Source organism: Amia ocellicauda, chromosome 14 (genome assembly GCF_036373705.1).
Source record: "Amia ocellicauda isolate fAmiCal2 chromosome 14, fAmiCal2.hap1, whole genome shotgun sequence".
In the NCBI taxonomy this organism is placed as follows: Eukaryota; Metazoa; Chordata; class Actinopteri; order Amiiformes; family Amiidae; genus Amia; species Amia ocellicauda.
In genome coordinates, this window is record NC_089863.1 from 21612533 (window position 1) to 21631618 (window position 19086).

A 19086-nucleotide genomic window follows, 5' to 3' on the forward strand; every position below is an offset into this window, starting at 1 on the left:
GTGAAGAAGTGTCTCCTGTTTTCTGTCTCGAATGCCTTGAAGCCCAGTTTCCATTTGTGTCCAAGGGTCCCTGTGTCCCTGCTTACACTGTGTTTAATTTGATGTGATTGCATGCATGTGTTATTGTATTGCATTATGGTTGTGTGTATTTTATTTATGTATTTATTGAAATCTACAAGAACCCAAAAAGGTTGGCATTGAAAGTTCTGATGTGTCGTTTGTGCTGTTTGTTTGTTGTGCGAGGGCCTCTGTCTCCACTCTTATCTTTCAGCTAACGGACAAGCCGTGAAGCCGCAGAAAGCAGCATCCTTGTGTCGCAAAGGTGTTTCACAAGCGCACTTCCTGTGGAAAAATACCAAGAAGTCGGCGACGATGAATCACTCCGTCACACTGTCTCTTTAAAAACTTTCTTGGAATTATACATGACGTCAACAAAAGCGCTCCGCCCACCCGGATCAACCTACCTTGACTATGGAGGCGGGACTTAAAACCCCTCCCACTAACGCCCGCCCTCTCCCCCCAAACGACATCTCCAATTGGATGAAAGGGTTGTCCTTCAGAGCGGCAGTCGTCCTCCAATTGGTCGAGCTTGCCTTTCCATTCACGCATAGTTCAGCCGTCAAATCCCCAAACGCGCTAGTTCGGTTGACGCGTTGGCCTCTGCTCGGGATAGCCATCTTGGATTAAGGGGGGTTTTACTGACGCTATTAAAAAAAAAAAAAAAACTGAAAAAAGTTTTTTTTTTGGAGGGGGATTAATTAAACTAATTGAACTAGTGACCGGCAGCTCGAGTTTCCACCTGAAAGAGGTTAGGGTGAGCCGAGCGACACCGGGGCTACGGAGGGCGAGAGCGGCCTGTCTGTGTTGATGTGCGGGAGCAGGAATGGACTCCTCAGCGTCGGGTAACACTGAATACGGATTATAATCAACACCCTGGAGAGAGAGAGAGAGAGAGGGAGAGGGGAAGGGTTTTTTAATGCGTGTTGTCTGTGTGTTTGTTTTGGTTAGGGAGTTGTCTAAGTAGGTAATAGCGCCACAGATATTCGTTTTCTGTAGTTGTTGTTTTTGTTGTCGTCAGTGGTTGTTTGCTGTTGTTGTTACTCTTGCTGTTGCTGCTGTCTGTGGTTGTTTGTTGCTATTGTTGGCAGTGGTTGTTGCTCTTGCTGTGTTGCTGCTGTCAGTGGTTTCTCTTGTTGTCAGAGGTTGTTGCTGTTGTTGTCAGAGGTTGTTGCTGTTGCTGTTGTCAGTGGTTGTTATTGTTGTTGTTGCTGTCTGGTTGTTGCTCTTTCTGTGTTGCAGCTGTCAGTGGTTTTTGTTGTTGTTGTTGCTCTTTCTGTGTTGCAGCTGTCAGTGGTTTTTGCAGTTGCTGTAGCTGCTGTCAGTGGTTGTTGCTGTTGCTGTTGTCAGTGGTTGTTATTGTTGTTGTTGCTGTCTGGTTGTTGCTCTTTCTGTGTTGCAGCTGTCAGTGGTTTTTGTTGTTGTTGTTGCTCTTTCTGTGTTGCAGCTGTCAGTGGTTTTTGCAGTTGCTGTAGCTGCTGTCAGTGGTTGTTGCTGCTGTCAGTGGTTGTTGTTGTTGTTGTCAGAGGTTGTTGCTGTTGCTGCTGTCAATGGTTGTTGTCAGTGGTTGTTATTGTTGTTGTTGCTGTCTGGTTGTTGCTCTTTCTGTGTTGCAGCTGTCAGTGGTTTTTGTTGTTGTTGTTGTTGTTGTTGCTGTCTGGTTGTTGCTCTTTCTGTGTTGCTGCTGTCAGTGGTTTGTGTGGGGGTGACCGTGCTAGTCCCGGTTTCAGACGCCTTTTGGGGACCAGTTTTTTGCACTGCAGTGTGATACAACACTACAGTATATTGCACTGCACTGTGTTGTACAACACTACAATATATTACACTACACAGTACACTGTACTGTAATGTAGTATACTGTAGTACAGTACATTGTATTGTGCTATAATACACTAGACTGTATTATTATGTGCTCCTCCTGTACTGAGCTGTACTGTACTACACTGTAACGTCACAACTACAGCTCCGGTCCTACAGCTGCGACTAACTCGGAGCCGCCATTACTTGGGGAATGTGTGGGTTTGTGATATTCTGTCTGTGTATTATAATCCAGTATTTGACTGTACTGTATGTGGGCGTCAGTCTGTATAACCTCTCTCTCTCTCTCTCTCTCTCTCGCTCTCAGACATGGCTTCAGATGTTCCTGGGCTGGCCGTGGCTGTGGCCGGTGGTAACCAGGGCTTGGGGGGGGTGGCTGGGGGAGCCGTCGTCCAGAGAGGGGGCACTACCAAGAGGCGGGCTGTGTGAGTACTGCAGACAGCTGACTGCTGCCACGGAACCGGCGCAATGGACTGATTATCATTATTGTTACTCCTGTTGTTATTTAAGAAAGTCACAGTAGCAGTTATTTGTATATTGCTATAATTAACATGTGTTTTGCTATTGTTTTTGTTGTTGTTGTTGTTGTTATGATGTAGGGAGACAGGAAGAGAGGTGGATTGAGAGAGAGATGGGGGATGTGGAGGAGAGGAAGGGGGGGGTATGGAGAGAGAGATGGAGGATGTGGAGGAGAGGAAGAGGAGGGATGTGGAAGAGAGGAAGAGGGGGGTATGGAGAGAGGAGGGATGTGGAGGAGAAGAAGAGGGGGGTATGGAGAGGGGGTAATGTGGAGGGGAGGAAGAGAGGGGTATGGAGAGAGATGGGTATGGAGGACAGGAAGTGGAGGGTATGGAGAGAGATGGAGGATGTGGAGGAGAGGAAGAGAGGGATATGGAGAGAGAGGGGGGGATATGGAGGGGAGGAAGAGAGAGGGATGTGGAGGAGAGAGAGAGAGGTATAAGACAGACAGGGAAAGAGATGGAGAGGGGGATGAGGAGAGGAGATGGGTGGACCGATGGATATGTAGAGGAGGATGGGACAGAGAAGTGGAATGAGGGATGAGCCCAGGGAGAGGGGATGAGGAGGGAGGAGAACTGTGCCTGGGTCAGTGTGTTATGGTCAGTGTGCTGAGGTCAGTCTCACTCTCTCTCTACAGACCAGACTTCGACGATGATGAGGACAGCAACGGCAAACTGTTCAGGTGAGCTACTTTTTATTAATATATTTATTATTATGGTTATTAGATGTATTATTATTATCATCACAGAATTATTTAGTTATTTGCAGTCATTTCACAGTGTTCCAGTGTAGTTGCAAGTCTCCGCCTGCTAGGTGGCAGTGTGACTCAGAGCAGAGTGTCTGACTGTGTTCTGCTCATAGTTTCGCCTGCAGAGATAGAGGATCTTTGGTGTAACTGTCACAGCATTCCTGGGGAAGCGCATTAATCGAGTTTATCTGGATAGTGCAGTACCAGCCCTGGCCACATGGCGGCAATGTAGCAGTGTGTTATCAACTGTGTGTTGTTAGTTTTATACACTGTTAGCAGGTTTGCCTTTCTGCTCACCAGATATTTATGAATTCTTGGAATGTAAAACAAATTGAAGAAATAACCTTCTCCTCCCTCTCTCTCCCTCTCCCTCTCTCTCTCTCTCTCTCTCTCTGCAGGTGTGATGATGACCAGGGAGGGTCTAATGATAAGGAGCGGTTTGCCAGGTAGGGGAGAGGTACAGGTACAGGTACAGGTGGAGAGAGAGAGAGACGCTACACTGCAGTGCGCACTGTTGTTTGTGATCGCTGTTTTGCTGTAGTGCAGTGTACTGGCACTCCTCTCTATGTCTTCCTGTTCCTGTTAATCTCTTTCATGGTTTTAAATCGCTCTGTATGGTCTTTTTAAGCCCCTGTGTTTAAAAAGAAAGAGGCATCCCTGACAGAGTAAAGCCTGCTGTTGCTTTTTGTCATTTTTCAGTCAGTGTGTCAGGGTGTCAATCAGTCAGTCGTTGTCAGTCGTGGTGTCAGTCAGTCAGTCATTGTCAGTCATTGTGTCAGTTAGTGTGTCATTGTATCTGTCAGTCAGTTAGGCGTTGTGTCAGTCACGGTGTGTCAGTCAGTCACGGTGTGTTAGTGCTGTGCTGTGCTATTTGTGTGTGTCTCCACAGGTCCCAGCCTGACTGTACAGATAGCAGGTTACACAACAGGTGTGTATTGTGATAAATATCTTTCTCTCTCTTTCCCCTGCCTCTGCCCCCTCCCCCTCTCTCCCGGGCGGCCAGGGAGAACCACAGCGAGATTGAGCGGCGCCGGCGCAACAAGATGACCGCGTACATCACCGAGCTGTCAGACATGGTGCCCACCTGCAGCGCTCTGGCCCGCAAGCCCGACAAGCTGACCATCCTACGCATGGCCGTGTCCCACATGAAGAGCCTTCGCGGCACTGGCAACACCAGCCCTGATGGTGCCTACAAGCCAGCCTTTCTCACGGACCAGGTGAGAGAGGGAGGGGGAGGGGGAGGGAGGGACAGGGGGAGGGGGAGAGGGAGAGGGAGGGAGGGGGAGAGGGAGGGAGGGAGAGGGGCAAATAGTAAGGGAGGTAGGTGCGATGCAGTTTGAGTGAAGAGGAGGGAGATGGGAGCCACAGAGACGCACAGGAGAGACTCAGCGCCCTCCCTGCCTCTCTGCAGGAGCTGAAGCACCTGATCCTGGAGGCGGCTGACGGGTTCCTGTTCGTGGCGTCCTGCGAGGCGGGACGCGTGCTGTACGTGTCGGACTCGGTGACGCCGGTGCTCAACCAGCCGCAGGCCGACTGGCTGGGCAGCTCGCTGTTCGACCAGGTCCACCCCGACGATGTCGACAAGCTCCGCGAGCAGCTGTCCACCGCCGAGAGCACCGCCACGGGTAACTGGCCGGGCCTGCGCCGACACGCCTCTGAGCAGACATGCTGACACACTGCAATAAATACTAATCTATCTCACTCTCTTCCCCCCTCTCTGTCCCCCCCCCTCGCTCTTCCCTCTCCCTCTCCCTCTCCCTCTCCCTCTCTCGCTCTCCTTCTCTCCCTCCCTGCCTTCTTCTCTCTCTCTCCCTCCCTCAGGCCGTATCCTGGATCTGAAGACAGGCACAGTGAAGAAAGAGGGGCAGCAGGCGTCCGTGCGGATGTGCATGGGCTCCCGGCGCTCCTTCATCTGCAGGATGAGGTACCACAGATACCCCCCCACACCCCACGTACCCCACGTACCCCACGTACCCCACGTACCCCACAGTAATCCCCCCCACTGCAACTGAAACACTGCTCATACCCCCTCCTACCGCCCTGATACCGCACTGCGCCCCAGTCCCCTCTAACTACCCCTTTCCTGCAGGTGTAACATGAGCCCAGTGGAGCCGGTGACCATGAACCGGCTAAGCTACCTGCGCAACAGGAACCGGTCAGTACCACACCCCGACACGGACGCCCCGACACTGACCCCTGGACATCTGACACGCTGTCTAACACACTCTCTCCCTGCAGGAACGGTCTGGGCCCGGTGAAGGACGGTGAGCCCCAGTACGTGGTAGTGCACTGCACAGGGTACATCAAGTCCTGGCCCCCCGCAGGTACCGCCCCGGCCACACACGTTATGCTTCACAGCACGGCACACTGCAACACAAGACTAACACAGTCCCTCTCTCTCAGGAGTGTCGATGCCGGAGGAGGAGGCCGACAGCAGCCAGGGGAACAGATTCTGCTTGGTGGCCATCGGCAGACTGCAGGTACTGTCCCCCTGTCCGACACTTCAGTGTGTCTGTGTGTTTTGTGTGTGTGTTGTGTGTGGTAATTTGTATGTCTGTGTGTTGATGTTGTGTGTAAATGTGATATTGTAATGTGATGCTGTGCTAAGAAATGTAATATTAATAAACAATATTGTGTGTGTGTGTGTATTTAATGTGGTTTGTGTGTTAATGTATGTTTAATGTTGTTGTTGTTTGTGTGTATGTTGATGTTGGGTATGTTAATGTTGTGTGGGCGTGCATGTGTGTGTGTGTTATTTTGTGGGCGTGATTGTGTGTGTGTGTGTGTGTGTGTGTGTGTGTGTGTTCATGCGTGTGCGCTCAGGTGTCCAGCTGTCCCAGTAACACAGACATGAACAACATCTGCATCCCAGTGGAGTTCATCTCCAGACACAACAGCCAGGGCATCTTCACCTTCGTGGACCATCGCTGCACCAACACTGTGGGCTACCAGCCACAGGTCAGACGGGAGAGAGGGAGGGAGTGCCGAAGGAAGGAGAGGGGAAGAGGGAAAGTGAGGGGGAGGGGGGGAGTATTGGGAAAGGGGGAGGGCGAGGGATACAGGGAAAGGGGAGAGAGAGGAAGGGAGGAGAGGGGGGGAAGGGGGGAGGAAGGGAGGAGAGGGGGGGAAGGGGGAAGGAAGCAATGAAGGAGAGGGGAATAGGGAAATTGGGGAGAGGGGGAAGAATTATAGGGAAAGGAGGGAGAGGGAGAGGGGAGGGAGAGAGGAAAAGGGAAAGTGGGGAGGGGGGTACAGGGAAAGGAGAGAGGAGATGGGGAGGGATGCAGGGGGAGGGGAGAGGAAGGGAGGAGAGGGATGCAGGGGAAGGGAAGAGAGGAAGACAGGAGGGAGAGGGGGAGGGATGCAGGGGGAGGGGAGAGAGGATGGCAGGAGGGAGAGGGGGTTTGCCTGGGGGAGGGGAGAGAGAGGAAGGGATGCAGGGGAGAGGGAGGAAGGACAAAGGAAGAGGAGGAGGAGGCAGGGGAGAGGGTGCTGTGCAGTGCTTTTCTCTCTCCTCTCCCTCCCTCTCTAATGCTCTGCTGCTTGCTCTAGCCTCGTAACATCTCTTACCATTCTAATCCCCTCGCCTCAGCTTCATCTGCATCACAACATGTGGGCGCAGCTCTGTAAGGGAGTGGGCAGAGCTCTGGGAGAGAGGGGTCCGGGTTCTGTGATGCGGTGGGCGGGGCTTTCGTTGTTTTCCTCCTGGTTGTTTTTTAGTTTTCTTTTCGGTCATTGGGTGGATAACAATATTTAGGCTGATGCACCGGGTGAGACTGGGGTGGGGCACTGCTGCCATGAGAGTGTGGTGTTTAAGTGTAGGGGCGACTCAGCGTTCAACTATACACCCTAGGGCAGCATGGGGGCAGTTTGAGGATCTGCGTGCGGTGTGGGAAGCAGGATTATTAAAAGGCAGTCTCTCTCGCAGGAGTTGCTGGGGAAGGATATTCTGGAATTTGCTCATCCGGAGGACCAGGGCCTGCTGAGAGACAGCTTCCAACAGGTCAGTGTGTCAGAGGGTCAGTGTGTATGTCCCCTCCCTCTCCACTCAATCCAGAAAGCTTTATTGCCCTGACTGGGTGATAGTGTTGCAGCGGCAGCAACAGACAGGCCCAGTGCTCAGGACCAGGGTGATGGGAACGACACACACAGTCATGACACTCCTCTCTCTCTCCCTCCCTCCCGCAGGTAATCAAGTTGAAGGGGCAGGTTCTGTCCGTGATGTTCCGGTTCCGGTCCAAGGCCCGGGAATGGGTGTGGCTGCGGACCAGCTCCTTCACTTTCCAGAACCCCTTCTCGGAGGAGATCGAATACATCATCTGCACCAACGCCAACGTCAAGTGGGTGCCCCGCCTGCGCAACCTGTGACCCCTGTGTGATGATTGTGTGACTTGTGGGTCTCTAACAAACTGACTGAGTGACTGATACTCTGACACACTGACTGATACTCTGACACACTGACTGACTGAACTGACTGACTAAGTAATTCAATCTGTGTCAATGTTTGTGTGATTATTTGTCATTGAGTGTGTGTGTGTGTGTGTGACCTTGTGTTCTGACCACGGTTTTTCCCAACCTCCCCAACCTGCCCCCACCCCCCTTTGTGGCAGTAGGGCTCCAAGCCAGGACTCCCATACCTCTCTGCCCTCCCCTGGCCTCCAAGTGCCCCCCGCCCTGGGGCAAAGCCCACACAACTGCCCCCACGAGCTCAGCCCGGGGCAGGTGACTCCCAGGTGAGTGGGGTGAGATGCCCCACCCCAGCTTTGCCTGAACTGCCCTCCATAGGCCCCTCCCTTTCTCTTGCTCTCTCTGTGGGTGTGGGTGTGCCCTGGTCAGTGGTGATGGTTGGTCTCCATCTCTCTCTCTCTCTCTCTCTCTCTCTCTCTCTCTCTCTCTCTCTCTCTCTCTCTCTCTCTCTCTGTTTCTCTGTCTCTGTGTGTCCCTGTGTCCCTGTGTGAGGTGGATCTCTGGGTGTCTCTGTGTCCCTGTGTGAGGTGGATCTCTGGGTGTCCCTGTGTGAGGTCGATCTCTGAGTGTCTTGGTGTCCCTGTGTGAGGTGGATCTCTGGGTGTCTCGGTGTCCCTGTGTGAGGTGGATCTCTGGGTGTCCCTGTGTGAGGTCGATCTCTGAGTGTCTTGGTGTCCCTGTGTGAGGTGGATCTCTGGGTGTCCCTGTGTCCCTGTGTGAGGTGGATCTCTGGGTGTCCCTGTGTCTGGGTGTCCTTGTGTGAGGTGGATCTCTGGGTGTCTGGGTGTCCTTGTGTGAGGTGGATCTCTGGGTGTCTGGGTGTCCTTGTGTGAGGTGGATCTCTGGGTGTCTCGGTGTCCTTGTGTGAGGTGGATCTCTGGGTGTCTCGGTGTCCTTGTGTGAGGTGGATCTCTGGGTGTCTCGGTGTCCTTGTGTGAGGTGGATCTCTGGGTGTCTGGGTGTCCCTGTGTGAGGTGTATCTCTGGGTGTCCCTGTGTCCCTGTGTGAGGTGGATCTCTAGGTGTCTTAGGTGGAGGTGACATGGTCCTGTCCCTGAGAAACGCATCAGCTGAACTTGTCTTTCTCTGTCTCTCTCTCAGGCAGCTCCAGCAGCAGCAGCAGGCAGACCTGGAGGACTCAGGGAGGGAGGTGCTGGGGTTTGAGGCAGCCGCTCACAACACACTGCAGCTCCCCCTGGGCCAGGTCAGCACAGACGCACTGACTGACTGACACACTGACTGACATAGTGACCGATGACGCACTGCCAATGCACAGACGCACTGACCCTCTCTCTCTCTCAGGTGCCGGCGGTGACAGCAGCAGGTCCAGAGCACAGTAAACCCCTGGACAAGCCTGACGGGCTGTACCCCCCCGAGAGAGACCCCCGCTACAGGGATGCCTACACAGGTACACACACCTCTCCGTGGGTACACACACCTCTACACAGGTACACACACCTCTCCGTGGGTACACACACCTCTACACAGGTACACACACCTCTCCGTGGGTACACGTCTCTACACAGGTACACACACTGTCTGCACACCTGGGCACTCTGTCTATACACATACACCCCAGCAAATACTGAACATCTCTCTCTCTCGCTCTCTCTCTCTCTCCAGCAGACCAGTCGAAGGCCCTGCCGCCCAGTTCAGCCCCATCTGCCCCGCAGGTTTACCCCCAGGGCAACTACGCTTCAGCCCGGCCTGGCGACCCCTACAGGTACAGGCCTTACCTGTCCCTACCTGTCCCGCCTGTCTCTCTCCTGTCCCACAACTGTGTCTCCTGTCTCTCCTCTTCCTTTGGTGCTGTGTCAGCAGTTCTTCTCCACTCTACTGTTGTGTAGTAATTGTGTGCTGGTCTATGACAGGGCGGTACAGGGGGCCATGGGGCAGCCGTCCTCCGCGGGGCAGATCCTGGCACACATCTCCCGCCAGGCCGGCAACCCTGGCAACAACCCCGGCATCCCCGGCAACAGCAGCCAGGGCTCTGTGGGGGTGGGGCCTGGGGCCTGGGCCGGAGCACGAGCCCCTTTCAACACACAGGTTAGTAGAGCGAACACACAACACACACACTGACACTTAATGTACTGTGCTCTGACAGTGTGCTGTGCTGTGCTCTGACAGTGTGTTGTGCTGTGCTGTGCTGTGCTGTGCTGTGCTGTGCTCTGCTCTGACAGTGCTCTGACAGTGAGCTGTGTGTCCAGCAGGTGGCGTCTCAGTCAGTGAAGGCTCAGTCTCCAGGGTTCGGGCTGCCAGGCTTCCCCGGGGCCCCACCCACCTTCAACACACTGCCCAGCCCGGCCACCGCCACCACCCCCAGCACCGCCACCTTCCCCACGCTTGGCACCCGGGCCCCTGGCCCCACCGGTTTTGGTATGTCTGTGTCTTTCTGTCTCTGTGTGTCCGTCTGTGTCCGTCTCTGTGTGTGTGGCTGTATGTGTCCGTCTCTGTCTGTGTGTGTCCATCTCTGTGTGTCCATCTGTGTGTGTGTCTTTGTCCGTCTGTGTGTGTGTGTGTGTGTATATCTCTGTCTGTTTGTCTGTGTGTCTCTGTCTTTGTGTGTGTCTGTCTGCGTGTCTTTGTATCCTGTAGTTTGTCTGCTGCATCAGTGACTTCAATTCTGCATCTGTGGCCCTATGCCTGTTGTGAAACTAAAGCCCTTTCATTCAGACACTTGTCTAAGTGTCACTCTGCTGTTGTATTTGTTCATACGGACCGTACGGATCAAATTCAGAAGCTTCAAATTCAAATGAGCTTTATTTGCTTGACCAGAGTGTCATTACATTGTGTTACCAGAGTGTTAAATTACGGCAACATTTCAACACAGAGTAATACAATAAAATCATAATAAAAATAAGGATGTGAAAATACACACAAACAAACACGTAATTAAACAATACATAATTCTGAGCAGGATAGCAGGAAGTGTTGTTTGTTGTTTTCCGAATGTTTGGTTTGTATCTTCAGATGCACTTTAAAATAAGATATCTGCAATTAATTTAGAGATCTTCAAACCATTTCACAATATCTGGACTTCATTTAAAGATATCTGAAATACATTTACCGATATCTGCAAATGACTTCCTGTATGTTGCCCAAGATTATCACTTCCTGTTCTCTTGTTCATTCCAATTCAAAACGAGCTTTATTGACATGCCAGGTTCAATTGAGGCAAAGCGCTTACAGGCGCTGTAAAGAAGGAATCCAATCAAATAATGTGATAGAATTGAAAGGGAAAATAAAAGATAACTCTCTCTCTCTTTCTCTCTCTCAGGGGACGGCTGCCAGCCCGGGGCGCAGTTCTCTTCCCGGCCAGCAGATGGCGTGGCAGTGTGGCCGCAGTGGCAGAACCAGCCGCACACACAGGGCCCCAGCGAGACACACCCCCACGCGCAGAGCAGCCAATCGGACATCTTCCCGGCGGTGAGTGAGGGGGCAGGCGGCCAATGAGTGAGATGACAGGGGGAGGGGCTTTCGCTGTATGTGTCCCTGAGCCACTCTCTCTCTCTCTCTCTCTGTGTCTCTGTGTTTGTGTCTGTGACTCTGTCTCTCTTTCTCTCTCACACTCACTCGCTCTCTCTCTGTCTCACTGTCCTGCAGGACATGCTGTCCATGCTGGGTGACCAGGCGTCCAACTTCAACAACGATGAATTTGCGGAGCTGCCCATCTTCACCCCTTTCAATGAGTGAACGAGGGATGACCCCTCCACAAACCTCTGCAATCCCCACCCTCCTGCTCATCCCCTCCTCTTTCTCTCTCTCTCTCAGCATAGTTCTCCCCAGTATGTCTGTGTGTTTATTAGCAGGTGTGTTGTAAATGTGACTGTGTGTGTCTCTGTGAGAGACTGTGTGTGTGTGTGTGTTTCTCTGTGAGAGACTGTGTGTGTGTGTGTGTGTGTGTGTGTGTCTCTGTGAGAGACAGTATGTGTGTGTGGTCCAGGTACACAGTGTTAACTTCTCAGTGTTTGGAGAGATGAAACAACAGCAAAGAGGAGAGAAAGAGAGAGAAAGAGTGGGGTGCAGAGAGAGGTGGGTAGGAGAGGAATGGAAGGATGGATGGAGGGATGGTGTCAGTAAGGTCAGCGTGGTTCTGATGAGCAATGAGGGCACTGACTGTTAGTGCAGCCGACTGTCTTGTCAGCAGAGGGACACATTGACCGGGCTCTGGGACTCTGGGGCTCTGGGTTCTGGGCACTCTGGGACTCTGGGCTCCACTCAAGGACGATGTTTTAATACGAGACGGAAAACATCAACCATGAGAAATTCTCTTATTTTTCTTTTGTGTTAAAATGTTACAATCATTATGTATTTTTATTTTTCTTGCAATCACCTTCAGACTCAGAGGAAGCTGAGAGGGAGAGGGAGAGGGGTTGAGAGGGAGAGAGGCTGAGAGGTAGAGGGAGAGGGAGAGGAGCTGAGAGGGAGAGGAGCTGACGCACTGTGTAGCTTTGATTCTTTATCTGTATGCGTCTGTAAATATGTTCCTGCAGCTGAGAGAGGAGGTGGAACTGTCCAGCTCTCCTTCATCATCATCATCATGGTTTGTGTATTGATCTTTTCTCTTCAGTACTTGTAACACAAGAGCGAGGTTTGCATCCAGTTGTTTGTCTTGAGACTTCACTAACCATAGCGGCACATGCTCTTCAGCAGTGTTCGGTAGTGAAGCAGGGACTGCAGAGACACAGTCCAGTCCAGTCCAGCAGGGTCTCAGCCCTGGTCCTGCAGAGACACAGTCCAGTCCAGTTGAGCTGTGGTGTTTATTTCCAGGGGCCGGGCCGGGCTGTTTGGGCCTCTGGGTTATACGGACTGTGTTTAGCAATACTGTAGGAGCCACGGGGCCCCGTGTCTGTGTGGGTCTGGCTCCTCTCAGCCCTGAGCTGCGGCTGAAACAGGGTTTAATTTCATGTGGTATTATTGTTATTGTTACTATTATTATTTTTAAATGTAAGGTATTCATTTTGGGGGGATGAGGGTCTGTGTGTTTTTTATTCTCCACCCAGGTTACAATCATGTGATATATACCGTATAAATATATATAGAAATATATATGAAAAAGGAGGATGGAAAGTAAGTGTAAAGAAAAAAAAAAGCCTTTTTTTATCTGTTTTTGTAAACTGTTGTAAAGTAAAGCAATACGTTGTGGTTGAAGTGTTCGCCTCAGCATCTCCTGTCTTTCCTTTGGAGTTTTAAAAGGAAAAAAATACAATAATACTGTTTTTACTGTAAACCTGCGTGTCTCTGTTATTGACCCCCGTCTATTGCACATCTATTCAGTTCCATACCAGGGTAAACATTCTCCCAAATGTTCTGCTTTAAATTCTAGTTATTATTAACAGTTAGACAAAGTATTTTCATGTAGTATGCATTGTAGTTATGATGATGATGTGATTAAGATGGTAGGGATCCACACGCAGATGAGTGTGCTCAAGTCCGGATAAACCCAACAGGCTACAGGGGCTGCAGCCCAGGGCCCCGGCCACTAGAGGGCTCGGCGAGCACGGTTGACAATGGAAAAATTGTTAAAGGGGAACTCCACCGAAAATACATATGTTTTCAGGTTATTCTATAAGTAGAAACATATTCTGTGCAGTGAGTTTTTTATGTCCAGCTCCTTCTATGTACCAGAAATCAGAGATGGAAAAATGTGCCGTGACGTCACGGATGTACTAACTGGAGCTGCTGCTGGGAGTCAATGGGGGAAATCAGACAATCATTAAAACAACATTTTTTGCATGTTTGATTGCCCCATCACGCTATTTTCCGAAAGATCCATCGGTGTGTGGTCCTAAAAGGTTTTTTCCACCACCCAGAACTATTACTATTATTTTATATGATTATTTTATCGCTCACCCTGGTGATTAAAAACGCTCTTTGCTTCTGTCAGGAAAATAGAACCAAAGAGGTTGTTTTTTCCGACAACAATATGGATTAGGAATCCAGAGTTGAGGAAGAAAATACAGGGTATATATATATAGTTTATTGACTACAAAGGGGAAATTTAAAACGATATGAGTGTGTGTGTTATAGGTGACGGTTATACGGTTTTAATAAGAAAAGTAACCTAAATTACCATATCAATAGAAAAAGTAAGTTTAAAATAAATTTTAACACGAAAATATTGTTACATAATAGTCTATAATATTACATAAATAATATACTTTAGTTAAACTTGACATCTGAAGATATTTAACCGACTGACTATGGACTTAATAACCATAAATAGTATTAATTATAGTGATAATAATATAATGACACTTTTTTTTTTTTACAGCATTACTCAAATTTATTTTGTTTTAAACATGGTATCTATTTCACTTTTGAATACTGTTTAGTTTCTTGTAGAGCTGTCTGATGTATTGAGCATTTTCTTCATTACCAATTGTAAAACAAACTCAAATATAGCAGATTAAGATTAGTCATATTTGACCAATCTATTTGAATAAAGTTATGCCGTAATCACGTGGGCCCACCTCAGTCACGACTCTTCTCGTTGTGATGCAGCTCTTCTGTCACAATAAGGTGAGGCACCTGTCCGCAGCCGAGCAGGGCGCCCCAGCGTCTGATTGGCTGAGTTGGCCCCTGTGAGGCCCCGCCGCCCGCCCGGCTCTGCGCTCTGCTCTCTGTTCATCTGGTGTTGTTTTTGCCCCTGCAGCTGGCGGCCATGAGCGCCCCCCCCGCACTGGCGCTCCTGCTCCTCGGCATAGCAGCCCGTGAGTTCACCTGCACTGCTCTTATTGTTGTTATTATTATTATTATTATTATTATAACAATACCATAACATGACTGTAGTTCTTCTTCTTGTTGTTCTTGTTTGTTCTTAATTTTATTTATGCTACTTTCATTTACGCTGCTTATCGGTCTCATCAAAGGCAATCCGCTGTACTAAGTTCTTGATGTTTGCTGATTCAGCACAGAACGTATTATATTTTAAAATGCGATTGTATAATAAAAACCATGATTATATATAAGTAATAACACAAATATTAATGATGTGTTATGTATGTGTTATCCAAAGCCACCTACCTATCAACTGAGACATTATACTGGTTGGACAAAAACGTGTAGAAGTTGAAACAATCAATAGTTCTTTATCAGTAATAATTTAGTAGGAAGCCGTATAATCAGCAGCAGTATAATTAAGGTTGTTTAATACTATTAATAATCAATATAATAATAATACAAGTACAGTATAATAATAACACTATTTTACAATATGCATGTACATTTTATATATTTATATTTATACAATATTTACTTTATTGTAACGCTTGGTTGTCCGCCGCATCTGAAGACTATATATGCCAACGATTCCAGTTAAAATGCCTTTCGAAAATGTCCTCATTATGTATACATATATAATGTATATCATATATATATATATATATATATATATATATATATATACACACACACATAATTCATTGTCAGATCCATAAATCCAAAATTGCATAGCCTATAATCGGCTGAAACAATTATGAAATGTCATAATATATTATTTTTATTATTGTATTATATATAAGTATTGTTCCTGAAAAAATAATCGTGGTAATGCTGTAATTTAGTATGCCTAATCATGATCAACAATGCAGACAATTATTCTACAGTTTGTCTATTTTAATTTGACAAATCACAAAATGACACGGCTCTTCTCCCTAGTTCAAAACAGGCGAAAATGGGATTGAGTGTAAAATTAAACCACTTAATAACGATTTATTACACTATAAAATATGTTTGGGTAATAATAATAATAATAATAATAATAATAATAATAATAATAATAATAATAACAGATCTGTGCAAATCCACATTATTGTTTTATTGTTCCGGGTGGAGTTTGTATTAATTAATTACCTAATTGCCTTGATTTGTTTTAAACACGTTATATATAACGTTGCATTAAAAATAAATTAGTTATGAGCATTTTGAAAAAAAACAACGCTAAATCGAGCTGGATATAGGAATGCCACAATAATTGAAATATAAATCTGAAATCGCCGGCGGCTTGAAAATAATGTGGCAGAGAAATGAGCTACGAAATGAAAGAAATTAAAACATGGAATCTTCTGTCCTTTCTTTTTGTTCTTCTTTCTCTGGATATTCCTCTTTTCTTTTCACTCATCGTTTTATTTGTAATCTTAATCCTATTTTTAATTATGCATTTGTTGAATTTGAGTGTATTTTTAACATTTGTTTCGTTTCCCTTTGTATTAATGTATTGTATGTTATTTATCCTGCATTATTTATCCACTGTACTGCATTGTGCCACTGTCTCCCGTCTCGCCCGCAGGCGCAGTGTGCGGTTCGGCGGACCCGGTGCCGCTCGTTTTCGGGGCTGTCGGCGAGAATACAACGCTGTCCTGTCTGCTAGACTCGGTGCCCTCCTCCTTCTCTCACGTCAGCTGGTACCGACAGGACGCCGGGGGTCGTGTGGAGCTCCTGGCATATTTCAGCACGTATGCACTCGCGTACGGCCGGTACTCGGCGACGCTCTCTCCGGACAACAGGAACATGACCCTGACCATGTCCAACCTGAGCCTCAGCGACTCCGGCCACTATTTCTGTGTCGTGCGTGCTGCTCTCCAGTTCTACCCCGGGAGCGCCTCCGCGCTGGTCGTGACAGGTGAGGAAAGCGTCTAAACCCGGTCCCAGAAGTTTGGGGTCGCTGGGATTTTATTTTCATGTTTTTATTTGTCAGTGAGTGTGTCAATGTGTCAGTGTGTCAGGCAGTCAGTCATTGTATCAGTGTGTTAGTCTGTCCGTCAGTCAGTGTGTCAGTCTGTCTGTGTGTCAGTCAGTGTGTCAGGCAGTCAGTCAGTGTATCAGTGTCGTCTAAACCCGGTCCCAGAAGTTTGGGGTCGCTGGGATTTTATTTTCATGTTTTTATTTGTCAGTGAGTGTGTCAATGTGTCAGTGTGTCAGGCAGTCAGTCATTGTATCAGTGTGTTAGTCTGTCCGTCAGTCAGTGTGTCAGTCTGTCTGTGTGTCAGTCAGTGTGTCAGGCAGTCAGTCAGTGTATCAGTGTCGTCTAAACCCGGTCCCAGAAGTTTGGGGTCGCTGGGATTTTATTTTCATGTTTTTATTTGTCAGTGAGTGTGTCAATGTGTCAGTGTGTCAGGCAGTCAGTCATTGTATCAGTGTGTTAGTCTGTCCGTCAGTCAGTGTGTCAGTCTGTCTGTGTGTCAGTCAGTGTGTCAGGCAGTCAGTCAGTGTATCAGTGTGTCAGTCCGTCCATCAGTGTGTCAATCTATCAGTGTGTCAGGCAGTCAGTGTGTCAGGCAGTCTATCAGTGTATCAGTGTCGTCTAAACCCGGTCCCAGAAGTTTGGGGTCGCTGGGATTTTATTTTCATGTTTTTATTTGTCAGTGAGTGTGTCAGTCTGTCTGTGTGTCAGGCAGTCAGTCAGTGTGTCAGACAGTCTGTGTGTCAGACAGTCAGTCTGTGTGTCAGACAGTCAGTCAGTGTATCAGTGTGTCAATCTATCAGTGTGTCAGGCAGTCAGTGTGTCAGTGTGTCAGTGCATCAGTCAGTAAGTCAGTGTGTCAGACAGTCTGTGTGTCAGACAGTAAGTCAGTGTGTCAGTCCGTCCGTCAGTGTGTCAGGCAGTCTGTCAGTGTGTCAGTCAGTCAGTGCATCAGTCAGTGTGTCTGGCAGTCTATCAGTGTATCAGTGTGTCAGTCTGTCAGTCTGTCAGTCTCTCAGTCTCTCAGTCAGTTAGTGTGTCAGTCTGTCTGTGTGTCAGTTAGTCAGTGTGTCAGTCAGGGAATATGTTTTCCTCTATAAAATCCTGTGAATGAAGTTAACGTGAATGTGTGTCAGATCCACAGAGGGCGCCGCGCCTGGAGCTGTTTTCTGTGCAGGAGGAGGAGGAAGAGAGCAGGATGGTGCTGCTGTGTGAGGTGCGAGGCTGGGGGGGGGCAGGCTGGGAGCCCCCTGTCTGGAGCCTGCGGGACCCCAAGGGAGTGGAGAAGGAGGAGGTGGGGGAGTGGGGGTGGTCATTTGACTCGGACAACGAGTTCACCCTCTCCTCTCTCTGGGAACAGCGAGGCCCCGCCCCCTTCGCTTGCCTGATTCACCGAACCAACGGCACTGTAGTCCAGGCAGCGCTGGAGAGCCCAGACCGTCTGCAGGGTAACGACAGCTGCCAGCACACACACTCTGTCCCTGTCCCTCTGTCTCTGTCTCTGTCTCTGTCTCTGTCTCTGTCACAATTCTAATTCAGAATTCAGAAAGGATTCACAGATCCCATCCCTCACTCAGTGTGTTGTTGTGGCAGGCATGTGCCTGCTGTTGCTGTCCCTGGGCGTCTTGGCTGTGGTTCTGCTGGCTCTGGCTCTGGCAGCTCTGTGCCACCGGAGACGACTGGTCCGAAAAGCAGCAGGTCTGGCCCACATTAACCAGCATCATTTAATGAGGATTGGAAGTAGAATAAGAATTGATTAACAGACAGACACACTGACTGACTGACAGACACACTGACAGACACACTGACTGACTGACTGACTGACTGACTTACACACTGACTGTCTGTCTGTCTATTTCTGCTCAGTGTGTAATGGTAGTTTTCTCTGGTTGTGTTACAGACCCCAGTGGACACAGGGAACACCCAGCCCCCCCCTCACGCCACACCACCCCCCCCAAGCGCTCAGTGCAGCACAGTGCGGTAAGAAACCAACACACTGACACACTGACACACACACTTACACAATGATGCACAGACAGTGGGTTCAATCCCAGGTGAGGGACACTGCTGCTGTACAAACCCTGCTATATGAATGGGTGATTGTATGTAAAAATGTGATACAGTGTAACAGTTGTAAATCTCCCTGGATAAGGGCATCTGCAAAGAAATATAATAACCAAACTGCTAATTGGATTAATTAGATAATTAATTGATTACCTGTCTCTCTCTTCCTGTGCACCCCCCTCCTTTCTCTCTCAGACGGAGTACTCCTCTCTCAATCTGTGACGGGTCACATGCCAAATCCAGTCCTGGGAGGTCACCCTCGGTCAGGGATCTAATTGAACTTCATAATTGCTTAATTGGATTAATATTACAGCCTTCAAGTTTAAAGAGCCTTACTGAATTGGACTGGACCTGCAGGAACAGGACTGTGCACCACACACAGACACACAGAGTGGACATTAAATATATCTGGATGGACATTGAGTGGACATTATTTTTATATTACATTTTACTATAATTGAGTTATATGTCATTGTGTTGAGTTTTGGATGAGTGTGAACTGTGCATTGTTTCTGTATCAATGTGTTGAGCTCCTGATTAAACTGTCTTGCCCATGTGAGTCCTGCGTGAATTGGCTATTCTTGTCTATATACATAAATGGGCTTCTTTCTCAAACTGTGTACAATCACTGTTCTCTCTCTGGAAATGGAAATATAAATTGTTTTTTTCATTTGCAGAAAAAATAACAATAACAGCAACGACCCCTGTGGTCTGAGGCTTTGATCAGTGTT

General features: G+C 48.7%; 2 protein-coding genes across 7 annotated transcripts; both read left to right on the forward strand.

Moving 5' to 3' along the window:
• Nucleotides 1-636: 636 nt before the first annotated feature.
• Nucleotides 637-12838, forward strand: LOC136767266 (aryl hydrocarbon receptor nuclear translocator). 5 transcript variants are annotated; one of them, XM_066721043.1, is made up of 21 exons: nucleotides 637-902; nucleotides 2183-2300; nucleotides 3032-3076; nucleotides 3541-3588; nucleotides 4146-4359; nucleotides 4554-4767; nucleotides 4964-5066; nucleotides 5232-5297; nucleotides 5381-5466; nucleotides 5546-5622; nucleotides 5966-6100; nucleotides 7071-7145; nucleotides 7331-7482; nucleotides 7756-7875; nucleotides 8710-8812; nucleotides 8911-9016; nucleotides 9232-9331; nucleotides 9480-9654; nucleotides 9816-9984; nucleotides 10886-11034; nucleotides 11212-12838. In XM_066721043.1, the coding sequence occupies exons 1-21, from the start codon at nucleotides 884-886 to the stop codon at nucleotides 11299-11301; spliced, it is 2364 nt and encodes a 787-aa protein (XP_066577140.1). In that variant the 5' UTR covers nucleotides 637-883; the 3' UTR covers nucleotides 11302-12838. The 5 variants fall into 5 exon arrangements, with proteins under 5 accessions (XP_066577140.1, XP_066577141.1, XP_066577142.1 ...); XM_066721044.1 differs by having other exon boundaries at nucleotides 9819-9984; XM_066721045.1 differs by having other exon boundaries at nucleotides 9235-9331.
• Nucleotides 12839-13921: 1083 nt separating this feature from the next.
• Nucleotides 13922-18914, forward strand: LOC136767267 (uncharacterized). 2 transcript variants are annotated; one of them, XM_066721049.1, is made up of 6 exons: nucleotides 13956-14321; nucleotides 15899-16231; nucleotides 17428-17739; nucleotides 17885-17989; nucleotides 18192-18271; nucleotides 18551-18914. In XM_066721049.1, exons 1-6 carry the CDS (start codon nucleotides 14273-14275, stop codon nucleotides 18575-18577), a joined length of 906 nt encoding a protein of 301 aa, XP_066577146.1. In that variant the 5' UTR covers nucleotides 13956-14272; the 3' UTR covers nucleotides 18578-18914. The 2 variants fall into 2 exon arrangements, with proteins under 2 accessions (XP_066577147.1, XP_066577146.1); XM_066721050.1 differs by lacking the exon at nucleotides 17885-17989 and having other exon boundaries at nucleotides 13922-14321.
• Nucleotides 18915-19086: the final 172 nt, after the last annotated feature.